A 24,597-nucleotide genomic window follows, 5' to 3' on the forward strand; every position below is an offset into this window, starting at 1 on the left:
TACTTTCACCTTTCCCAGATTCGTTCTCTCCCCATCCTCACCCCCATTATTTCCCTAGTTTCTAATTAAATTTAAATGTACTGTTTTGGTACCAGGTCTGGTGGTTGGCAGGTTCAGCAATGGTTTGCCAAGCCTGTGACCTTGGAGCTGATCAGTCAATGTCTCTGGCAGGCGCTCAGAGTGGTTTCTGTTTCTTCTCTCCCATCCTTACGTGATGTCTCCCTCCTTCTACCCCCTTGGTGTATGGCAGTTCTGGCATCAGCGAAGTGGTGGAGCAAAGCAGGATGGCAGCTCTGACAATTGATTTGGTTGATAACCTCTTTTTTTGCCTGTTACTGGTATTCTCTTCTCCAATACTAAAGTTCAGAAGTGTCAGTGGACTTCCAGGGAAGTAACTGCAGAGCTAATGGCAAAAAGAGAAGAGAAAATTGGCTCCCTGGAACTCCTCTCTTGATTGCCTGTGGAAATTCTCAGTCATCCAGGTCATAGTTGTCTCAAAGGTGCTTCTTTAAAAGGCAACTGGACTTCTTTTCCCTGTGGAAGACATTTCTCTTCTCATCCAAGAAGTTTCATTGGTTCTTTCCTCTCCTGTTTAAGGGGAAGATTAGGATAATCCACAAGTATGCTTCATATAGAGTCTGCCTGCAAAGAGATAAGAGATCGGAAAATAGTGATCTCCAGCTAAGAGCTCTGGAAGCCAAGAAAAATTGTCCTTTCTAATCTGAGGTCAGCATCTTCAAACAAACACTAGATTTGCCTACTTCCTATTTTAATTACTTTAGGAATTTGCTTGTCAATGCTTATCTAAATATTAAGAATCTTCTGAAAGGCATGTTTTATCATACTGTGAAAATTTCCTTCTTCCCTGGATGAAATAACCTTTATTAAGATCAAGGATTAAAAACGAAAGTAATTTTTGGAAAACAACAAAAGGAGGACTAGTTGATTGTGGAAAGTTAAGGAGTTAGATGGATTTGAAAGTGTTTTTCTTGTGGATGTTTAAAAGTTCTAAAGAAGTTATCAAGATTCTGAAATTATATTATACAGTATATGATAAGAGGAGACTTTGAAGGTTGACAAGAGAATTAAAGAAGTTAGAATTAAAGGAGAAGAGATCTGTTAATACATTGGAGCAATACTGCTTGACTATAGAATAAATTAAGGCTCTGGGAACAATGTGCTCAGAAATTACATGCAAGATTATTCAATAATTCTTATCAGGCTCCAAAAACCAAGTAAAACAGGCTGGATTACTTCAAAGCAGTTTTCTTTATTATTCCTCACCTATAGGCTGAAATCTTGCCAATCTAAAAGAAACTCTTTAAATCACTCCGAGAACTTCTAAGAAAGAGATGCAGTGACCCTCACCCTCCCAACCAAACTATCAAAACTTCACTATCTCTAGCTTTTCTGGAATACGGCCTCTCTTTCCTGGGAATCTGGTCTACGTTTCATTACACTAATCGGTAGCCTTCATAACTTTGAACCATCTTAAATCAAGGACTGCCTGTATCTTTCTGGATAAAACAGAGAATGATTTAAAAGTGGATTTTTTAAAAAGAAAAAAATAAGAGTGATATGAAAAACAAATACAAATAATAAATCGGGAGAATGATTTGGAAAGTTTTCTTACGTTCGGTTTACAAAAGGTCATTTTAAACTACTGAAGCTGTTCCTGAAAAGAAATAAAAAGAAAACAATATGAAATCAGCTTCTCTAAAAAGCAATATTTTATAACCTTCTTTTGTATCCTGCTATACTATAATCATACAGCTTCTTTAAATTGCATTTAATAATCGAAGAAACAGACTTAATCACTTACACATATTGTTAATCATCATCATCATAATTGTACTATCATAATATTAATTAATCTTCATGTTAATTTTATACACATCATCATTCTAGTCATTCATATACGTGTGTGTGTGTGTGTGTGTGTGTGTGTGTGTGTGTGTGTGTATTTGTTTTCTGAGGTTTTCACGGGTGTTTGTATGTAGGTCTTTGGTTATTTGGGTTTTCTCCTGCATAAAATTGGAAGTGTCTTGGCAACGTTTCGACGAAGTCTCATTTGTCATCTTCAGGCTTCAGCTTCTTGCTTCTGGGAGCAATGTGTGATTGCAGCTGTTTCTTCCTTTTTAACTGCTAGTGGGGGTTTGAACTGATTGGGTGGGAGCTTGGCTGTGCTCTGATTGGATGGGGTTTTTTTTTTGCTCTGATTGGCTGGAGGTGTGTCCTGTTTGGGTGGGGGCTTGGTTCTGCTCAGATTAGTCTGAGTTGCAGGGGGATTTGAGCTGGTGAGCTGCATTGCTGTTGTTTGGCTTCATGGTCGTGCTACATCTTCATAGTGGGTGTCAGTCTGCTGCATGTATGGATTGGAGGGGTTTGAAATGGCTAATGCTGCAGCTGCGGTCTGGCTTCTGGTCCTTGGTCGTGCTTCATGATCACAAATGGACTATAAGAAGAAGTAATATGTGAAGTTGGTATTGCTTCTTTTCTTTTTCTCTTTTTATTATTCTTTCCTAGCTCTTTATTTTTATTGTGAGGGGACCTAAAGTTTTAAATATCCATTTCTTACATCCTCACATTTCAATCTTACCACTATTTTCATTCTTTGTGTCTATTTTTCATATTTCTTTTCCTAACTTATTTGGCTTTGTGATACATTGCTTTACACCCTTCCATTCTAAACTTCCACTAATATTTTTCTTTTTTCCCCCCATCTGTATTATTATATTCAAAGACATGATACTCTGTTTTATTATTCATATTCCCATTCTCTAACTCTTCCTTTCTATATATTTTAAAATTTATTTAATACACATAAATATATCTACTTTCACTTTACCTACACAATATTTTAAACACTTTTAATAATACCATCATTCAACCATATTCTAATATTAATATAATTATTATCATATAATCATGACATATCTTTAACTCTTTTTCTCCCCTTAACCATTATCTCTTATCCACATCTCTTCCTTTAATCCTACCTTTTTTAAAAAACTTGTCTCCTGTTTTCCTCTTGAGTCTTTCATTCCATCTACTTTGAGGTTATATTCTGAATCCATAATTTAATTTTTCCTCATTTCTCTGTCTTTCCCCACAGTTCAATTTGACAGCTTTCTGTTCTAAATCCTATCATTTCCCCCTCTTCTTGTTTCTCCCATTTCTTTTTTAAATCTTTTAAAGTGTTTTCCCCCTATTTTAATTCCCCAATTCCTATTAATTTTAATACTGTCTCCTCCTTGTTATCTTACATTTGCTGGTCTCTCAGTTCTAATTCTCCTTCTATTCCAGTTGATAATTCCATTTTTTCCTTCTTGTCCTGATCTTTGCTCTTCATCTCTTGTATACAGTTTTCCAGTCTTCTATCTATATGATCCAATATTTCCAGCAAGTCTTTGTGCAGTTCCAGGATAAGGTCCTTAATGTCTTTCTTATTTTGAGTTATTAACTCCATTTTGTTTAGGTCTCCTCAATCATCCATTCAGAAACCAGACCTACTAATCAAGTTTAAATGTCTCATCAATGTCCAATCAAATCAGTTAGTTACTTCAGGGATCCTTCACTCCTCAAGTTGTTTTTGTATTCTCTTTTTTTTTTTTTTTTTATCCAAAAAGTTTTTATTGGTCAAAAAAGGTTTATACAAATACATATCAGGTATGGTAAATTTTCATTTTTCTTATACAAGATAAGAATTTTACTCAAAATTTTAAACACATACAACAGCCATATGGCAAGCAGGTGATACGAAGTAGCTAAGTTTATCAATCTTACATACGCAATAAAGAAGGGTCAAGAATAATCAGAATATCATACAAAGGAGAATAAGGAAAACCAACACAATACCAAATATCATTGTCACTTCCTAGTTTTGGATCTCAGAACTCTGGGTTCAGCCTGACCCAACTCCAGGGCCGCAACAGCGGCAGCCGCCTCCCCCCCATGGTCTATAACCTCCCCTTCTTCAACTCCCGGGTCATCTAATTCCCGGGGGGGTTTGTGTTCCTCCCCGTAGGCCGCAGCCTCCATAATTGTACTAATTTTTTTCGTAATGCCCTCCCGGAAAATCATCAATCCCTCTGGCATCAGCCATCTGAAGCCTACTCCCTTCTGGTACAATTTGCTTGACAAAAAGTAATATTTCTTTCTCATTTCACGTACCTGTCTGGGAATCTGCCTCAGAATGGCTATCTCCCTGCCCCTATAAGTCAGTGCCCCACTCCTATGTTTTCTAAGAATTTCATCTCTCGTCTCTCTTCTCACAAAATTTGACATGAACCTCTCTAGGAACTGCATGCGTGCGTGCATATTTTGAATTAACTCTATAAGCTCGATCCACATCCCAATTCATAAAGTCAACACCTCTCCCAAGAAATTCTCCCAACAGTTTAGTCACAACATCTCTCAAGTCTTCTTGGTCCACTTCTTCCAGATTTTGAAACCTAAGGAAATAAGACATTTTATCCATCTGTAGTCCAAGCACAGCATTGCCTGTCGTCTCCTCTCTTTTCTGCACTGCCGCATCTCTCCAGACCTTCCACTTTCTGCTTGTTTTCTGCTGAGACTTGTTGAGTGTCCTTTAAATCCTTTTGGATAGTCACAATTTCTGCTCTTATTTCATCCAGTTTCTTGTCCATATTAGATAACTTTTCCAAAATTCTCTCCATTTCTCCAGCAGTTGGTCTCTGACCTTTTGCCATTTAAAAAAATTTTTTAAAATCCTCAGGCAAGCACAGTATCCTTGTAATTTCCTCCGGATCCACCAGGGGGCACTCACAGGAGCAACGAGTCCAGAGTACAGTTAGTCAACCAGGAAGCCGAAGGAAGTGATGTCATCAAGATTCTCATAGTGAAGGCGGAAGCTGGGCGCCACCATTGTTCCCCAGAGGAGGGGCCCCAAACCTTCCCTCCTAAATTTCTCCATCACCTCTTCTCTCCAGAGCTCCACAAAACCGGTAATCTTGTTATTTTAAGTTCTCCTCTCTCCAAAGTGATTCGTGCTCCTTCCAGTCGCAGGGAAGAGAAACCCCCCCGCACTCCGGAGCACTCCACTCACATTGCCGATATCTCCTTCCTTCTCCCTTCCTCAATTCTTCTCCGTTCCTGTTCGCCACCAGGCTGCTGCAATTATAAATCCAAAGCCCGGTGTCACGGGCACAGCGGCCCAGGCGACGACCAAAATAATGGCCGCGGCCTGAGGCCTCCGAACCCCTCCGAGCCTAGGACGCGCCAGCATCGGTCCCCCCAGTCCTGTATGTCGGCTGGGAGACCCCTGGCGAGCCGTCCGTGCGGCAGGTGTCCTTTTCGGAACACCTGGCCCCTAAGGGCCTCGGAGGCGGCCGGATTCGGACACTGGAGGCAGGAGAGGCACCTCCAGATGTCCGTTGCCGCCGGATACCGGAAGTCGTCTCTTGTTTTTGTATTCTCAATAGTATTTAGGGGTCCAGATACCAATTCTTTTTTTTAATATTCCAGTCTCTCGTGGTTAGAAAATAAATATACATCATTCAGCAGTTATTTCCCTCCATTTCAATATTTGCTCACGAGTCACAAAAATTTACTATCATCAGCAGGTGGCACTCTTTACTTCACTCTGCTTCATCTCTGCTTTTATTGTGACTCTGCTGCTGTTTTACTTTTATTTTGACAAGCTCAGTTTATTTCTCTTGCTTAGTCTATCTTATAGCTCCATTATTTGAAGAAAAGTTAGGTTTATAGTTCCAGCATCTTAATATGCCTTCTTAATATTGTGCCTTTTATTTTGGGGATTCAATTTCCCACTTAATTTTCTTTTTAAGCAGATAGTTACTTCTTTAAATTTCCAATATGCTTTTTTTCTACAATAGTTGCATGCCGCTATAGCAAATTGTTCTAAAAGGTATTCCCTTAAATTTTTTGTGGGGTCCAACTTCAGCTGTAAATCTTTTCTTACCCAGACCACACACCATTCAGCATTTCTCTACTCTTGCACATACTTATGGTTCTGGCTGTTCCCCGGCTTCATGGCAGCCATTTTGACTGCCGCTGCTCCTAGTCTTAAGATAAGGGGGGTTTCCAAGTCAGGGAAAGGAGATGCGGCTCCCCTCGACCTGCAAGGCGGTCCCCCTTTGCTTCACCACCCCTCCAAGATGGCTATGGCTTCTAGTGAAGCCCCCAACAAGGAGAGCTCAGAACGGACCTGCAGAGGTCGCAGATCTCGCACCGAAAGCGCTGGAAGTTTTCCAAACATTAATATTTCTTTTTTTTCTTTTTTTTCAGAAACAAATGAGATATTTAGAACAGGAGCAAGAAGAAACAAAGAGTGCAAAAGAAGAAACTCAAAAATTGCGAAGGAAGGTGAAATCTATGGAGAGGTTAGAGAAGCTTTATGTTATAGGCCAGGGGTGTCAAACTGGTGGCCCATGGGCTAGATGTGTCACGCCCAGGCCACGCCCACCCCAGCTCTGTGAAGGGAAAAAACATCGCAATACGTAACGTGATGGCAACTTGATGCAGCGAGTTTGACACTTGTGTTACAGACAATATTCTAGAAAATATGTAATCCCAATTTCATATACAAAAGATGATTCTCTTTTGAATACTGAATTAATATCTGAGCAAACATGGTAAGAATAATAATTTGAATTTTCTGGATTTTAATGAAGGATGTATTTTAACTCTGTTTTCATTGCCAGTGCCACCATTGCCATTCTGAATTATTGCTAAATTTGCTGGACAAACTGTCCTATCTTAGTCCAGCAAGAAAATGTAATTCTAAATTAAACATTTATTTTCAAGGGCCATGTAATTCTCAAGTTACAACAGTTCATTTATTATGTCACTGAAAAAAGTGACTTAGGACCATTTTTCACACTTACAACCATTGCAGGATGTCCATGATCAAAATTCAGATGCATGGCAACTGATTCATATTTTTATGATGTTTGCAGTGTCCCAGAGTCATGTGATCAGCTTTTGTGACCTTCTGACAAGTAAAGTCAATGGGGAAGGCAGGTTTCCTTAACAACCATGTTACTGACTTAACTCTTGCGGTGATTCACTTAAAAAGTATGTCAAGAAAGGTTGTAAAATGGAGCAAAATTCACTTAACAAATGTCTCACTTAGCAGCAGAAATGTTGGTCTCAATTGTGGTCCTAAGTCAAGTACTACCTATATTCCCAGTCCCTCGTCCTATTTTTATTCATGGATGTGTTTGAAAATGGTCCAAATTAATAAAATGGACAGAACTCTAGTACTCCAAGGTTCTGATGGGCCTTCATTTTTCAGGATGTATATAATAAATATGAGAAATGGCATGTGAATGACATGTATGGTTCATATTTCTCAATCCAATAGGCTGATTATAAACAAGGAACAAAAAAATCTTAATTGTCCCTAAACGACTTAGAAAGGACCAGATTACTGAGCTCATTGGATTGTTCATTGTGTATAACTTCTAATCTAGTAGCAGTGCAAATTGCATACTGCTAGGCTAAAATATACTAGTAAATGTTTGAGGAAAGCTTTGGGCTGAGGGGGTTAGAACTTCTACCATTCTGAAATACAGAACGGACTATTCTCAGTTTTTAAATGTTATATTACGACTAGCAGAGGCAGAAAACTCCTAACCTACCTATCTCCTTTCCAGAATTGAGACACTGTTACACAGTCAGCGTTCCGAAGTAGAGGAGATGATCCGTGAAATGGGAGCAGGGCAAGCAGCAGTGGAACAGCTTGCAATCTATTGCATCTCACTAAAAAAGTATGTTAGAAAGTCTCCCGGCTTAGGCATTTTGCATAGCACCCTCTAAAGAAACAGGGAGTAAGAAATAAGAATAATGTTGAGACTCTAGCTGCAAATTAAGATTCAAAGAATATTTTTATTTATTTAGAAAATGCTGTCCGCTCCCTTAAGGGCTCCAGGAGGATTACAGAAATATAAAATTTAGTTTTTCATAATTAAAAAGCAAATAATTTTAAAAGCTATAAAAATTTAATTTTGGAGCTATTAAAAGATCTGGATGAATAAACAAATTCTGAGCCCTTTTCCCGCTGGCAGTTTGTTCTATAACATGAGCCCTGCTGCTACCAAGGTGGCATAAATGGTAGATTTTCAACACAGCAAGCACACTATTGTTGTATTAGTGACACATCATTGCTATGGAAACTGCTTTTAGAGGTTTGCCAGGGTTTTTAGGAGGTGATTGTTTGATGGGAACGGAAGACAAGGATGATTGTAATGATTCTGAGTAATGCAGCACGGCCTCTGAATATCTCCCCTGTGCAGGGCAAAGCACTTTGCGTTGCTGTGGCACAATAAGTACAGTGTACTTGCTGGTCCCTACAGGGTGTGTGAGAGGTCTTTCTATTTATACCATCTTTAATTTGCAGCTTGTGCAGGCAACATTAGCAAATGGATAATCACAACTTTTAATAATGAGCTACATCATGAAGTATCTGCATTGTAACCAATAGCTTCAGCACTGTTTTATAATACTGCTGAAATGATTTCACAACCTAAGCTTTTTTTTAAAAAAACACCAAAATGAGTTACATACCATTCCAGCGAGGTGTAAATTCAGTAGAATATAAAACGTTGCACATAAGTAAAGATTGTTCACTTTGGATTTTGATATATGCTTTTCTGCCATTTTAATACCTATTCCAAACCTAACAGTGCTCCCTTGTGAAAGTGTGTTTTCTCACCTTCTCAGTTGTGTCAATGTGTTAACACTGTGCAAATCAGAGCTGGCCTGTTCAATACTGAAACTGCTTGTTTATATGTAACAGGAACTTTTGCAGCCACTTAAATCATAAATTGCAGATTTGTTTACTGGCTTTATTCTGTGTCTCTAAGTACTATTTTACAAGCAAACTCCATAGATTGACTGACTAGTTGTTGCTCTTTCAGGGAGTATGAAAGTCTGAAGGAATCTCAGAAAGCATCAAATGATACAGTGGAAAAACTGAGAAAGGAGTTGTTTTCTGCTAATCATAAGGTAAAGGTTGCATTAATGTTCCTGCAGATACATGCAGAGCCTCTATTTAAAATTCATTCTCTGTACTGTCACTTAAATACATTTTTGTTTGGCCAATGGCATAGTCAATTTGGTAACTACCTATTAACTGGAAAGTTAAGTTGAACCCTTCTAATTAAAATTGTCACTGTTTCATCCATCAGTTTGTCCATGTAACTTATGCAACATGCCAAATACTGGCAAATTGTTCATCAATTTCTGCACACACACAAAAAGAGAAAAGTCTAATGAAGTGTGATTTCTACCAATCAATTCTTGCTTATTAAAATCTGTGTCACCAGTGAGCACACCATTTTCAGAGGTCAGCCAGAAGGGGCCAGCAACTATTTGTTAGTAGCGATTTCAAGTTATCATGTAGCTGCTGCTTTCCTACCCTCTTTAATTAAGCACTGACTGCCCTGAAATATTCCCAATAACACTATCTCAGCGGAATAAAGAGAGGCACATGTCCTAATTAGGATGTGCCTTAATGCCCTGTTCTGAGGATGCTCAGAATTAATACAAGGAATGTGAACCCAAAAGATTAACTCAGAATGGCAGATAGAACAGAATTATTTAATGATGCTGAGCAATAGTCATCCATTTGCACCCTTCCTTTATATCACGTGCTTGGGTAAAAGTAATTTGTAATTGGAGATTGGGTCACCTTTGGTTTTTTGGTAATTATTCTGTGAAAAGGTATAGGGGAAAAATCACCCTTTAAATTCCTGTTTTTTGTGCCTATTTGTTCCTATTCAGGAATGATTAAAGTAGCAACATCTATTACATAATACATTCCAAGACCAGGTATAGGAAATATTGATAGCCAATCAAGCTTCCAACTCACTGAGATAAAGATATCAACTACCAGAGGGAGCAGAGTACATGCCTTTTAATCTATAGGTTACTGAAATATATTGAAATAATGCCAATTATTGTGGTTCAATATTGATACATATTACAGGCACATCTCAATAGTGTACAGTATATACAATTGCATAAGTACACTGCTCAAAAAAATAAAGGGAACACTTAAACAACACAATGTAACTCCAAGTCAATCACACTTCTGTGAAATCAAACTGTCCACTTAGGTAGCAACACTGATTGACAATCAATTCCATATGCTGTTGCACACATGGAATAGACAACAGGTGGAAAGCATAGGCAGTTAGCAAGACGTCCCCAATAAAGGAGTGGTTCTGCAGGTGGTGACCACAGACCACTTCTCAGTTCCTATGCTTTCTGGTTGATGGTTTGCTCACTTTTGAATGCTGGCGGTGCTGTCACCCTAGTGGTAGCATGAGATGGAGTCTACAACCAACACAAGTGGCTCAGGTAGTGCAGCTCATCCAGGATGGCACATCAATGTGAGCTGTGGCAAGAAGGTTTGCTGTGTCTGTCAGCGTAGTGTCCAGAGCATGGAGTCACTACCAGGAGTCAGGCCAATACATCAGGAGACGTGGAAGAGGCCATAGGAGGGCAACAACCCAGCAGCAGGACTGCTACCTCCGCCTTTGTGCAAGGAGGGACAGGAGAAGCACTGCCATAGCCCTACAAAATGACTTCAGCGGGCCACAAATGTGCATGTGGCTGCTCAAACGGTCAGAAACAGACTCCATGAAGGTGGTATGAGGGCCTGACGTCCACAGGTGGGGGTTGTGCTTACAGCCCAACACCGTGCAGGACGTTTGGCATTTGCCAGAGAACACCAAGATTGGCAACTTCACCACTGGCGCCCTGTGCTCTTCACAGATGAAAGCAGGTTCACACTGAGCACATATGACAGGGTCTGGAGACGCCATGGAGAACGTTCTGCTCCCTGCAACATCCTCCAGCATGACCGGTTTGGCAGTGGGTCAGTAATGGTGTGGGGTGGCATTTCTATAGGGGGCTGCACAGCCCTTCATGTGCTCGTCAGAGTAGCCTGACTGCCATTAGGTACCGGGATGAGATCCTCAGACCCCTTGTGAGACCATATGCTGGTGCAGTTGGCCCTGGGTTCCTCCTAATGCAAGACAATGCTAGACCTCATATGGCTGGAGTGTGTCAGCAGTTTCTGCAAGATGAAGGTCTTGATGCTATGGACTGGCCCGCCCATTCCCCAGATCTGAATCCAATTGAGCCCTCTGGGACATCATGTCTCTTTCCATCCACCAATGCCACATTGCACCACAGACTGTCCAGGAGTTGGGGGATGCTTTAGTCCAGGTGTGGGAAGAGTTCCCTCAGGAGACCATCCGCCACTTCATCAGGAGCATGCCAGGTGTTGTAGGGAGGTCATACAGGCACGTGGAAGCCACACGCACTACTGAGCCTCATTTTGACTTGTTTTAAGAACATTACCTCAAAGTTGGATCAGCCTGTAGTGTTGTTTTCCACTTTAATTTTGAGTGTAACTCCAAATCCAGACCTCGATGGGTTGCTCAATTTGATTTCCATTGATAATTTTTGTGTGACTGTGTTGTCAGCACATTCAACTACTGTACATTGTGTTGTTTAAGTGTTCCCTTTATTTTTTTGAGCAGCTTATATTTGGTTAGTGGTTAAAATGTTCAACTGGAATTGGAGAACAAGTTCAAGCTTACACACAGGAATGAAAATTCATTGAATGGGTCATTCTCTTTCTGCCCATCTTACCACATAAACTACCTGGATGGTATTAGGGCAAGATATAGAACAGAAGGCTGATTTAAAAAAAATTGAGTACATGCTGGGGATCACAAAAACTCATACATTTACAAGTAATAAGTATTGCTTCAGAATGCATTAATAGCTTCTCATGAGGCTCCCTGAAACCTCCTTCTGCAGGTGCTTTGATAGGACAAGAAATTATTCTTTCATAGGTGAGCTGTTCGCATTCAAGATGGTTCTTTCAGGTTTCTGTTATAATATGATAAATTTTAAAACACTGCATTGGGAACGTGCTTTTATTAAGCACAATTATTGTAATTTTGGGATACATAAAACTATGTCACTTTATTCCACATTGAATTCTGTTTTTCTGACATAGTTTTTAATCTATAGCTCCAGAAAACTGTCCTAGAGTTGGAGAAAACAACTGAAGAATTGAAAAATACACAAACAGATCTAAGAAATGCAGATAAAGAGATTACAGTAAGACTTTCCTTTCAACCTTTATGCAATGCATTATTTGTGTTCCGTATTCATAACTTAACATTCTTTTCAAAAAAAAAAAATTCCCATTAAAGTGAAAGCGTGCAGATTTCTCTTCCTAAATATCAACGCAGAATCAATATAAAACAGAAAATATATATCTTGACTTTAATCAATTTTCTTTTTTCCCCCTACTTTTTTTTTCCAGAGTTTGAAAAAAAAGATAGGAGTCCTACAAGATACCATAAAAGTACCATCATTAACCAGTGAAGCACTTAGTCGGCTTGTCTCTGAAAGGTGAGCAATGGGAGAACATTAACATTTGAAACAATGAAGATATTATGCCTAAAATGCAGACACTTGTAAAATGTTGAACCAAATTCTTCAAAACTATGAAGTTTCTTCTTACATTACATCAGTTAACTTGGCCATTTATTCCAGTAATGATCTGAGTGGCAATGGTATTCCAATATTTGGGAGGAGAGTTTTCCTTTTAAGAGAGTTTGATCCTTTTAATAAACATCAGTATCTTGCCTTTTACCATAAGGTAAAAGTAAAGTTTCCCATCCCACATATGTGCTAGTTGTTCCTGACTCTAGGGGGCGGTACTCATCTCCGTTTCAAAGCCGAAGAGCCAGCGCTGTCCAAAGACATCTCCATGGTCATGTGGTTGACATGACTAAATGCCAAAGGCGCACGGAACGCTGTTACCTTCCCACCAAAGGTGGTCCCTATTTTTCTTCTTGCATTTTTACCTGCTTTCGAACTGCTAGATTGGCAGAAGCTGGGACAAGTAACGGGACCTCACCCCATTATGCGGCACTAGGGATTCGAACCGCTGAATTGCCGACCTTTCGATCGACAAGCTCAGCATTTTAGCCACTGAGCCACCGCATCCCTGCTATTTACCATACCAATATCTATATAATCCTAACAAAATTGCAGTGGTAATGTAGAACCTCTTATAGTAGGATGTGTTTGATTATCAGCCATCAAATTGGTATCAACTCTTAGCAACCACTTAAGCAGAGATTCTCTATGGTTTATTTGTACCCAACCTGGTCCTTCAAGATTTGCAGTGGTGCACCCATTGCTACTTTAATCAAGTCTTTGCTGCTGGCTCCCTCTTTCCATCTTTCTCAATATTAGACTTGTCAACAGGTCTTTGCACAATATTCCTAAAATATGATAATTTGAACCAGTCATTTATGCATCAAGTGAGATCTCTGGGTTGTTAGTAATCTACTATATGGAGTATCTTGTCTGGATGTATGGAATCTTTTTTATCATTTTCTACTTTTAGTATAATTTGAATGAATCATTCTATATTTGGGTAGCCTTAAAAGATAGAGAGATGAGAGAGAGAGAGAGAGAACACAAATGGAAAGTAAGTGGCTGACAAATCAGAGAACATATTATTTCTGACAGCCAATGGACTCGCACAAAACTCCATATTATGATTAATATCAGCAAACATCAGGGAAGATATTTAAAAATGATTCACAGTTGGCATTATACTCCTATATAAGAAGCTAAAATCACTGAGAAAGGTCCTATAAATGTTGGATACGTGGTGAAGCAAATAGCACATATATATAATATTTAGAGAGATTAATTGCATAGTTGTAGGAAAATTTTAATATTCTATGTTTATTAACATTATGAGTGAGGCAACTCAACTAAAAATCATAACTTTTGTTTCTTCAGTTTCTTCTGATACTCTTCTGAGTATTCTGTATATTCTTACTGAATACCCCCAGTATTTTTTGCTCATCCTTCCCAGGAACAGTGCTCTACCCTGATGAGGCAGGGTAGCAATATCTGTTGGATATGTTGTGTTGGATAAGTTTTCCACCTTTAGTTATTTGTTACAATAAAAGTGGGAGGGAGGGATGGATGGATATGTTTTCCAGAATATTAAAGATACACATAGCCAGTATCCAAAGTATGAACACATAATACTTGCTCATTGTTTTATTTTTAAATGAGATTTCACTTATTCTTTTTTATGGCCTTTTCCTTTTGATACCAGTACTAATTTTTAGGGTGATAGCATGTGAAATAGGCTAGAAGTAGAGAAGGATGCACTCTTGTTGTTATCCACTTAATCATGTTATATGCAGTTGTGATAGTTGCATAATTGATCCTTACAGCCCTGCTCCTGCACAGTTTCTGAACCCAAAGTTTCATCAACCTGCTCACAATGATGAGATTGACCTTAATGCTACCTTTGATGTAGAGACTCCAAAGCCTCATAAGACAGCTGTTGCTCCTGCCAAAAAAATCAAGCTAGATAAAAACCCGTAAGTACAATTTCTTTACTTTTATTATCCCTATATTTGCTCAATCTGTCTCATATTCCATTTTATGCAAATGCCACGAACAATTTTTTCAATCATCTTAAATTCTATGGCTAAGCTTTAGAAATAAAATGTAATTTAGTAGTTCTTGAGCCCTGTAGAAACATGCCTCAAATATAACTGAATGTATAAACACTATTGCCCTTATTTTTCTGATTTCTATAAATGTCTTTCAAAAGCCATCTCAATTGTTTCATATCAAAGAGTTCTGAAAGAACAATTTATAACTTGCAAGTCTACTATTTAAAGGTAATTGAAGCCCGATAGAAACAATAAGGAGTTATACATGGAAGAAGGATACAAATGTCCTTTAAATTTCATACTAAATAATCTATGACTCATAAATTTGCTATACTAAACTAGCTTACTAATATATTACTAACCAGACTTTTATCTATACAGTATTTCAGCTGAACACTGAAGGCAAAAGCAAGAATGCATTTTCTCCCCTGTGTTAAGAATTAGTTTGATTTAGTAGTTAAGACACCAGGCTAGAAATGAGGAAACTGTCCCACTTTAGGCATGAAAGCTGGCTAGGTGACTTTGAGCCAGTCACTCACTCTTAAACTCATTACGTCAGGCTCTGGCAACAACCCAGTCAATCAATTCCTGTCACAATGAATGAATCAACAGGAAGGAGGGGGGGAGAATTAAGTTAGACTTCAGCCAAAGAATGAAGACTAGCAGTAATGCAGAAACAATAGATGTTCTGAATCCTTTGTTGTTGTTCAGATTGTATGTTGTTCTGTTCTGAGCTTCTTACAGTAGCATTTATTTTCTCTATGAGTCCTAGGTACTCCTGCTGTCTATGATTCTTTTCAAAAAAAATTCCCATTAAAGTGAAAGCGTGCAGATTTCTCTTCCTAAAATATCAACGCAGAATCAATATAAAACAGAAAATATATATCTTGACTTTAATCAATTTTCTTTTTTCCCCCTACTTTTTTTTTCCAGAGTTTGAAAAAAAAGATAGGAGTCCTACAAGATACCATAAAAGTACCATCATTAACCAGTGAAGCACTTAGTCGGCTTGTCTCTGAAAGGTGACCAATGGGAGAACATTAACATTTGAAACAATGAAGATATTATGCCTAAAATCAGCAAACATCAGGGAAGATATTTAAAAATGATTCACAGTTGGCATTATACTCCTATATAAGAAGCTAAAATCACTGAGAAAGGTCCTATAAATGTTGGATACGTGGTGAAGCAAATAGCACATATATATAATATTTAGAGAGATTAATTGCATAGTTGTAGGAAAATTTTAATATTCTATGTTTATTAACATTATGAGTGAGGCAACTCAACTAAAAATCATAACTTTTGTTTCTTCAGTTTCTTCTGATACTCTTCTGAGTATTCTGTATATTCTTACTGAATACCCCCAGTATTTTTTGCTCATCCTTCCCAGGAACAGTGCTCTACCCTGATGAGGCAGGGTAGCAATATCTGTTGGATATGTTGTGTTGGATAAGTTTTCCACCTTTAGTTATTTGTTACAATAAAAGTGGGAGGGAGGGATGGATGGATATGTTTTCCAGAATATTAAAGATACACATAGCCAGTATCCAAAGTATGAACACATAATACTTGCTCATTGTTTTATTTTTAAATGAGATTTCACTTATTCTTTTTTATGGCCTTTTCCTTTTGATACCAGTACTAATTTTTAGGGTGATAGCATGTGAAATAGGCTAGAAGTAGAGAAGGATGCACTCTTGTTGTTATCCACTTAATCATGTTATATGCAGTTGTGATAGTTGCATAATTGATCCTTACAGCCCTGCTCCTGCACAGTTTCTGAACCCAAAGTTTCATCAACCTGCTCACAATGATGAGATTGACCTTAATGCTACCTTTGATGTAGAGACTCCAAAGCCTCATAAGACAGCTGTTGCTCCTGCCAAAAAAATCAAGCTAGATAAAAACCCGTAAGTACAATTTCTTTACTTTTATTATCCCTATATTTGCTCAATCTGTCTCATATTCCATTTTATGCAAATGCCACGAACAATTTTTTCAATCATCTTAAATTCTATGGCTAAGCTTTAGAAATAAAATGTAATTTAGTAGTTCTTGAGCCCTGTAGAAACATGCCTCAAATATAACTGAATGTATAAACACTATTGCCCTTATTTTTCTGATTTCTATAAATGTCTTTCAAAAGCCATCTCAATTGTTTCATATCAAAGAGTTCTGAAAGAACAATTTATAACTTGCAAGTCTACTATTTAAAGGTAATTGAAGCCCGATAGAAACAATAAGGAGTTATACATGGAAGAAGGATACAAATGTCCTTTAAATTTCATACTAAATAATCTATGACTCATAAATTTGCTATACTAAACTAGCTTACTAATATATTACTAACCAGACTTTTATCTATACAGTATTTCAGCTGAACACTGAAGGCAAAAGCAAGAATGCATTTTCTCCCCTGTGTTAAGAATTAGTTTGATTTAGTAGTTAAGACACCAGGCTAGAAATGAGGAAACTGTCCCACTTTAGGCATGAAAGCTGGCTAGGTGACTTTGAGCCAGTCACTCACTCTTAAACTCATTACGTCAGGCTCTGGCAACAACCCAGTCAATCAATTCCTGTCACAATGAATGAATCAACAGGAAGGAGGGGGGGAGAATTAAGTTAGACTTCAGCCAAAGAATGAAGACTAGCAGTAATGCAGAAACAATAGATGTTCTGAATCCTTTGTTGTTGTTCAGATTGTATGTTGTTCTGTTCTGAGCTTCTTACAGTAGCATTTATTTTCTCTATGAGTCCTAGGTACTCCTGCTGTCTATGATTCTTTTCAACCAGCTAATAGTTTTTATTGAAGATCACATTATAGAGATAAAAGTAATACAATCTACATAGCATAGAAATATATACAAAACAAAAGTTTTATAGAAATGCAAAAAAATAAAATAAGAATAAGAAATCCCCCCTTCATTCACAGAAAGTATAATCAACATGAGCAATTCATTACTATCTCTTATAATAAAATCAAACATCTCTTCATCCCATGCCTCACTCTATTCTCTCTAAACCAATCTTTAAATCTTCATCTCTCCATATTAATAAGGAAGTTTGTTAAGGGTTTTCACAAATAACAACATGGTAAACTCAGTTTGAATTCTTCCTTTTATATTTATATCTCCTTTTCTATTTAAACAAATCTCCCTGATTCCTCTCTTCATATAAACAAAATCTTTAAAGCATCATCATCAAATCCCAAACAATAAGCCATTAAACATTCCCAGAAATAGCAACTCGTGTGTTTTAACTTTGATCAAATAAATCAATTTTATATTTTTTTCTTCTTTCTTCAACAGTCTTTAGCTCCCTCGGACAAAGTTCTGACATCTGCTTTTTCGTATTCTCCTTGACTTCTCTCAGAATCCTTGGCATTTTTATCAAACCCCCTTTGTAACTAATAGAAAAAAAATCATCCATGTCACTTCATATTCTCACTGTCACTTCTCAGAAAATCTTTGATAGCTTTGTAAACTTACTTGTAAATCCCAATGCAGAGAAATTATCCATATCACACTTCTGGCTTAATATCTGTATGTCTTTTTTAATTATTAAGTAATCATTCAGTTTCATTTGTAAGTCCATTATTTCCATCTCTTTCTTATAGGCTTACCATTTTTGAGTCCACGTTCAATTTAATTTTATTTTTGTTCAATGGGGCTTGTTCCTCTTCTATGTCTTCTAATTTTTTTGTCATAGTAAATCTATATATATAAAAGCGAAAACCACTCACACTGTAATCACGAACCGTAAAGTCTACAAACTTGAAATTTGCCACATATGTTCCTCTTGGCTTCTAGGTGCTCACTAAGAAAGGATTTTTTGAAATGACTATCAGAGTATTAGTATTTCCTATATTATTATTAACACGCTCTGATGCTAAGGAGTTCTGTTCCTCCTCCCCACCTGAAAAGAAATCTGTTCCAAATGCAAAAGACAAACAGAGGAGAGGAGTTTCAGTTTTACTTTCACAGCAACAAGCAGGGGATAGGATAGGGAAGGATTCTGTGGGGCAAGCCTGAGGGAGAGAAGGGGAGAGGAAAGGCTGATCGTAACTACGCATTAATTTTCAAGCTGTAAGTGTTGATTTATCAAGCCCAATCATATATTTTCGTAGTGGAGCATGGGTATTCAGCTAGTAACTTTATAATTTTCTCAGCCCATTCATCACAGATCTCTCTTAAGGTAGCCATTGATCCATTTTTTGTGCCTTCTAGTCTTCAATGTTCAAGGTTATCTTATCAGTTGTTTTTAAATATAAACGTATTTCCCCAAGGGAAGGATTCTTTCAATTAACTTCAAAAATTTTAAATCAAGTCCATCTGAGCCCTTAAACCATTTAACTTTGTAAAGCCAATGATCCTTTTGCTGCATATTCTCTCACAATTATTTTTTACAAATCTTTGAACTTGTAGTTAAAACTTATTTTTTAAATGATTGAAGAAAATTCACCCTGTGTTTTCAATAAGGCTTGCCAACCTAAAGATTCTCAATCTTTTAAGGGGCAAAATAATAATAATAATAATCCAAATTCTTAAGAGGTGAGCTTTGGCCAAACCTAGCATGTATATAGGCTACATTAGCAGCTTTAAGCTAGGTGAAATCCTGCAACTTCCAGCCAATTGCAAGCTGACCACAAAAACAGTTTCTTCCATCTGCTGAGCAAAAATAAATAAATAAAATAAGCCGGGGTGAAATGCTCCCAGTTTGGACCGGATTGGCCGATCCGGTAGTGATGGCGGTGGGTGGTTTGGAGAACCGATAGCAAACATCCCTGCCCCGCCCATGCCCACCCAATCGCTCAGTTACCTACTTGCCGCTTCTTTTTAAAGTGCTTTTAAAAGGTAAAAAAAGGAGTCTGATGATCACAGCTGAGTTGCGCGATTGTCAGAGCCTTTTTTTTTACTTTTAGAAGCATTTTTTACAACCTATTCGGTCAAATGGGTTGTAAAAAAATGCTTTTAAAAATTAAAAAAAAGATTGCGCGCCACAGCTGATTTCCGCCCCCCCCTCCCGCGCGTGCTGTTCTACTAACCTCATGCTTCCTTTTGGCATGCACTGCGCGCATGCACACCTCACATTTGGCATGCACAGCCAGCGAACCAGTAGTAAACCTGTTCAGATTTCACCGCTGAAATAAGCTGTTTAGAGTAGATTTAGGTAATCTAGAGATCTCTTCTTTCTCCAGAATGATTTCAACAGTCTGAATCCAGCATTCAGATGTTGTTTTTAACTGCTACGTTGTCCCTCTGTTTTGTGGAGGTCAGTTCACCATGGCATTCACTGGAAGTCTTCAGCTGGCTTATTTTTAAAAAAATAAGCTTAGAATGAGATGTCTATGGAGATTCTCAATCATTCCGGTCATGGTTGTCCCAAAGGTGCTTTTTCAAGAAGCAACTGCACTTTCTGGACTTAGAATGAAACTCATTTAGGATATCTAAGTGGCAACTATTAACATTGTGCTCTTTGTCTTAGGGCATCTGTGACAAATTTATCAAGAATTCTGAAAGGAACAATGGAGGTACAGTAATTAATACATTTAGTCATTCAGCTTGTTTATAATTGCTTCAATACATTCTCCTTCAATATTGTATTGAAATATAGTTTCATTCAAACAATTATTGAACTCACTACAACACATGTTTTAGGTGGTATATCTATTAATGCTATGATTGAGGCCTGAGATCTGTGCTGTAAGCCAGTTTTGAATTCATTCATTCATTCATTCATTCATTCATTCATTTCTGTCTTCTGTGATCTATTTGCTGGGACCAGAGCTGCTGACTTTGAAAACTTTAAAACTATTTAAAGAAAAATGGTGTTCTCAAAGAATATTAGAAAAAACTGGTTTCTTTGCCACAACACTGGACTTGCTGCATACTTGTTGCCTATTAAATATTGTACTTGGAAATACATTAAATTTAATTTTACATTAGTTTTAGTTTTAAGTATTAATACATTAATTTTAACTTCTTAAAAATCAGAACTGCTCTACTGACACAGATGATGAGCATCTAGAAGATCTTTTACCTTCTTTTATAAGAAAGTCAGTCCTGACTAAGAAAACTGTTCTAAACAGCATACCCCAGAAAAATACAGGAATTGTAAGTATCATTCAAATGTGATTAACACAAAAGGGCACAATGTTTAAGGGTTTCTGATCAATACTATGATTAAATTATGAGGATCTTGGGTCTTAGAATTTTAATTTTTCTCTTAATATTTTAATACCTACAAATCTTGAAATTCTGTTAACCTCACTGTTATTACCATGTTGATTTAGTAATAATCTTGTCAATGCTCGGTTTCCTATTAGAGCGTACAACAAAAGAATCTAATTGTAGTTGTCATTCCTGGTACTTCTTTCATTATTTGAAAAGAAAGTTTCTTTCTTCCAGTGCTATCAACATTTGTCATTTTAATATGATTGAGCCTGCTTGATACAACTTTATGAGGTTTGAAAATGTGGCCAGTCTGTCATTTTTTGCATTTAGAGTAGACCATATCATCCTAGTGCCATTTTTACAGACTATTAATTTCCTCTGGAACACAATTATTTTATTTTTATTTATTTATTTATTAAATTTCTTTGCCACCCATCTAGATGTTCAAGGTGGTCTGAGCAGCCTGTCTGATGTTGGACTTTGAAGCCCTTACAAGTGATGCTGTGCCCATAAATGATGTCTTCATCCATACATTTTTATTCAGTTTCATAGAGTCTTTTCACAGTCCCAAGTTCGGATGTTCTGGAGAGAAATTTTTACAGTTATTTTCCACATTATAAAATCACCTGTTCAAAATAGTATTTGACCCTTTTTAACATCTTCCTCAAAATAATTACTAAATTCTCTCTTTTCTAGGTAAGAATTGGGTATGATGGCTTAGGAGGCAGAACCAAGTTCATTCAGCCTGTATCCTTTATGCTAACTAATTAGAAGTTAAGTCTGATTTCCAGTTTTACACATATTACCGAGGTATATAGATTGCTTAATGAGAACACATTTTGTCCCAAATGTGCTTTTTTTTTTCAAGAGACAACTGAACTTTCTGGTTTTTCTTTGAAGACAGTTCAGTTCTCATCCAAGAATGAGACTTGATGGTGGGAAATGGAAGGATTTATACTCCTTGCAGACAGCTAGTCATTTGCATTCTTTTAGCAGGTCATTAAGGTCACCTGGAGGTTTATCTTTGTCATCAGGATCACCTGAGTGGTGCAAATTGATGTGGAGTCCTCTTGGAACTGTTGAAACAACTGTGTTGCAGATTGGAGATAGATGATGTTGTATCCTTCCGCCTCTCTTGAGAGATGGCTGTTCAATTATGACACAGATGACTTCTTTAACCCCTCTTTGAAACATCTTCAAAGAAAAACCATAAAATCCAGTTGCCTCTTGGGGACAAAAGCACCCTTAGGACAGTCATGACCTGGATGACTGAGAATCTCCACAGAAATTTAGAGACCACATTTTATTCAAAATAGTTTCTCCTGCAGTTTATTCAGCATCAGGAGCAGCTGAGGGTAAAATTATCTCTATGTAATAATTACTTTGAATTCATTCAAATGGTCTTGCTATAAATATCTATAGTTAGTGGGAGAAGATAAATCTAGAGAAAATGTACTGTAGTTCTTTCTTTGAATTTATTAGGCTCCCAGACTCTGAGAATTCTAGAGATCATAAGAAAACATTGCTTTATTTACATAAACAATGTGTTCTCTGTTTGAGTGGACTATGACCTATATAAATGTGTTGGGCATTCTAGACTGGAAGGTTAAAACATTTGATCTTACTATTGTCTTGCTAAAACAATCTAATTAGTTCCCATTTAAAATATTCTAGATCAGCTTTTCCTAATTTGGTGCTTTCCTAGTCTTCATAAATATTTTAAAGATCTGAAAAACATTAATTGTGGTGTTTTCTAGTGTGTGTGTGTGTGTGTGTAGGTCTTTGGTTATTCGGGTATTCTCCCGCGTAAATTTGGAAGTGTCTTGGCCAAGACACTTCCAATTTTATGCGGGAGAATACCTGAATAACCAAAGACCTACATACAAACACCCGCGAAAACCTCCGAAAACACACACACACACACACACACACACACACACACACACACACACACAAATATATATAGCTCTTTTCCTTAACTTGTTTTAGACTTTTCCAACAGAGATTCGGCCCCTGACTATGAAGAGCAAGAAAAGAACTGTTTCAAAGCAAACTGGAATAATGCCTTCTGCTTCTGGCAACAGTCAGACTAAACTAGACAACTTCCTTAAGTAAATATGGATCTCAGATTAAGCACAGAACCTGTGCTTCTACATCTTCTACGTTAGGTAGATGTTGTCAGCACAAGTGCACAGTGAATTTCCTCAGATTAAGCACATTATGGATCTCCTCAGTTTAAGCACAGAACATGAATCATCTTCTACATTAGTTGGATGATGTTGATAATAACCATCTACATTAGGTAGATGTCAGCACAAGTGCACAGTGAAGACTGCTGGTTTTCCTATTGTTCTTTGGTCATCAGATGATTTATTATGCTGATATATTATTTATTATGTTGCCAATCCTTGGGACAGGACAGAATTGAAGTTTCAGTTCTAAAATCCTTTAGCCAGTTTTTCTAGGTTACTGCTCTAATTCTTATAAATTATGATTTCGGAGTATTAATTTATACTAAAGACACCAATAGCTCTGCTTGCAAATGAATTATCCACATCTTCAAATTTCATATTAGAAGAGAGTTTTCTCTGCAGCTGTCAAGCTGTGTTAGTGTCTTGGATGATAAAGAAAGAAATATTCAAGAAAAGAACTTCATTTATATCTTTTGCCTACAGATATGAAGGATTGGGGGAAAGAGCAATTGGCTTAGAGGGCTTTTTTTCCTGATCCATATTTCTGTTTCACTGCCTATACTCCAACACACAATCCAATGTGCTTCATAGTCCTGATTCCTATTTTCGAAAGGGCTTTGGAGCGTGAATGTAGCATCTGTTTAACTAAGTTACAGCAGCTGTGACTATTTCCTGGGCCTGTTCAGTTGCACAATCCAAGGAAAAGATGGAACTGCTTTAAGGTGTTGCAAATGGAGCTACATTTGCAGTCCAGGCTCTCCGAAGCACATTTGGAGATCAAAGTACTTCACTCTCCTATTAGGAACTATACAAAATATACAGGGATGTGTTTGGAGATATTTGTTTTCACTATTTGGATCTCTTATTTTTTGTTTCTTTATGAAACTGATTGTAAAAGATGGTGTTACTTTTACCACAATGTTTTCTTTTGCCTTCATTCAGTCTAATGAACAGAATAATTCCAGGGTAAATTTGAACAAGAACATTCAGATATATTTTGCTCAGTATAAGAAAGGACCAGATTCTTTGTAATTAATGTTGCTTAATGCTTTAACATTTGGAGCAAATCCCTCGGAATCTACAAACTTTTTCCAGATAAAGAGATATTGCTGGTCTGAGGCAAATGTTCAGTTTTCTTTGATACTGTATTGGTAGGAGGCATCTTTTTACTAAGAATGAATTCAAACTTTTGATTCTAGGAGGAAAAAAAATGTCTACATTAGCCCAAAATTAAATCACATACCAAACTATGGCACTGATGTACCTGACCCTTCAATAAATTTATGAAGAGTATTTTTGTTTGAAACTTCTAACGAAGCATATGACCATATTGAATAAATGTTGGATGTGTTCTGGGCTAAATTGGTGTTGGTTAATTTGTGGTTATCTTCTTGTGTGTGACAGCCAGTTAATAGACCAAAGATTATCTAGTGATCTTTATAGTTTAAATGAATTTTTGACCTAGCTCTTCCTGTTCCAAGTAAAGATCTGTTTTTATTATACAACATATACATCAGGAAAAAACAAAGTCCAGTTGACTTTTGAAAAAGCACCTTTGGGAGAACCATGATTAAGAATTTCCATAGACATTCCGATAAATAAGTATTACACCTAGAACAAAACTCTTCTCCCTATTTAGAACTGGAGTTAAATTCTTAGCTATACCAGTCTGATCATTATAAGAAACCTACTGGGTTAATGAATGAGTACCTTAATTTTATT

General features: G+C 37.3%; 1 protein-coding gene across 1 annotated transcript in view; it reads left to right on the forward strand.

Moving 5' to 3' along the window:
• TRAIP (TRAF interacting protein) overlaps positions 1 to 23,997 on the forward strand; it is a 47,678-nt gene extending 23,681 nt beyond the window's left edge. Inside the window, exons 7-16 of the mRNA XM_058166707.1 lie at positions 6,271 to 6,365; positions 7,641 to 7,754; positions 8,904 to 8,991; positions 12,037 to 12,126; positions 12,335 to 12,423; positions 14,280 to 14,429; positions 19,995 to 20,040; positions 20,504 to 20,623; positions 21,380 to 21,430; positions 22,673 to 23,997. Of these exons, the coding sequence (XP_058022690.1) occupies positions 6,271 to 6,365; positions 7,641 to 7,754; positions 8,904 to 8,991; positions 12,037 to 12,126; positions 12,335 to 12,423; positions 14,280 to 14,429; positions 19,995 to 20,040; positions 20,504 to 20,623; positions 21,380 to 21,430; positions 22,673 to 22,798 (969 nt within the window). The 3' untranslated portion in view covers positions 22,799 to 23,997. The remainder of the gene's footprint in view (positions 1 to 6,270; positions 6,366 to 7,640; positions 7,755 to 8,903; positions 8,992 to 12,036; positions 12,127 to 12,334; positions 12,424 to 14,279; positions 14,430 to 19,994; positions 20,041 to 20,503; positions 20,624 to 21,379; positions 21,431 to 22,672) is intronic.
• Positions 23,998 to 24,597: the final 600 nt, after the last annotated feature.

This window comes from Ahaetulla prasina, chromosome 2 (genome assembly GCF_028640845.1).
Source record: "Ahaetulla prasina isolate Xishuangbanna chromosome 2, ASM2864084v1, whole genome shotgun sequence".
Taxonomy (NCBI): domain Eukaryota; kingdom Metazoa; phylum Chordata; class Lepidosauria; order Squamata; family Colubridae; genus Ahaetulla; species Ahaetulla prasina.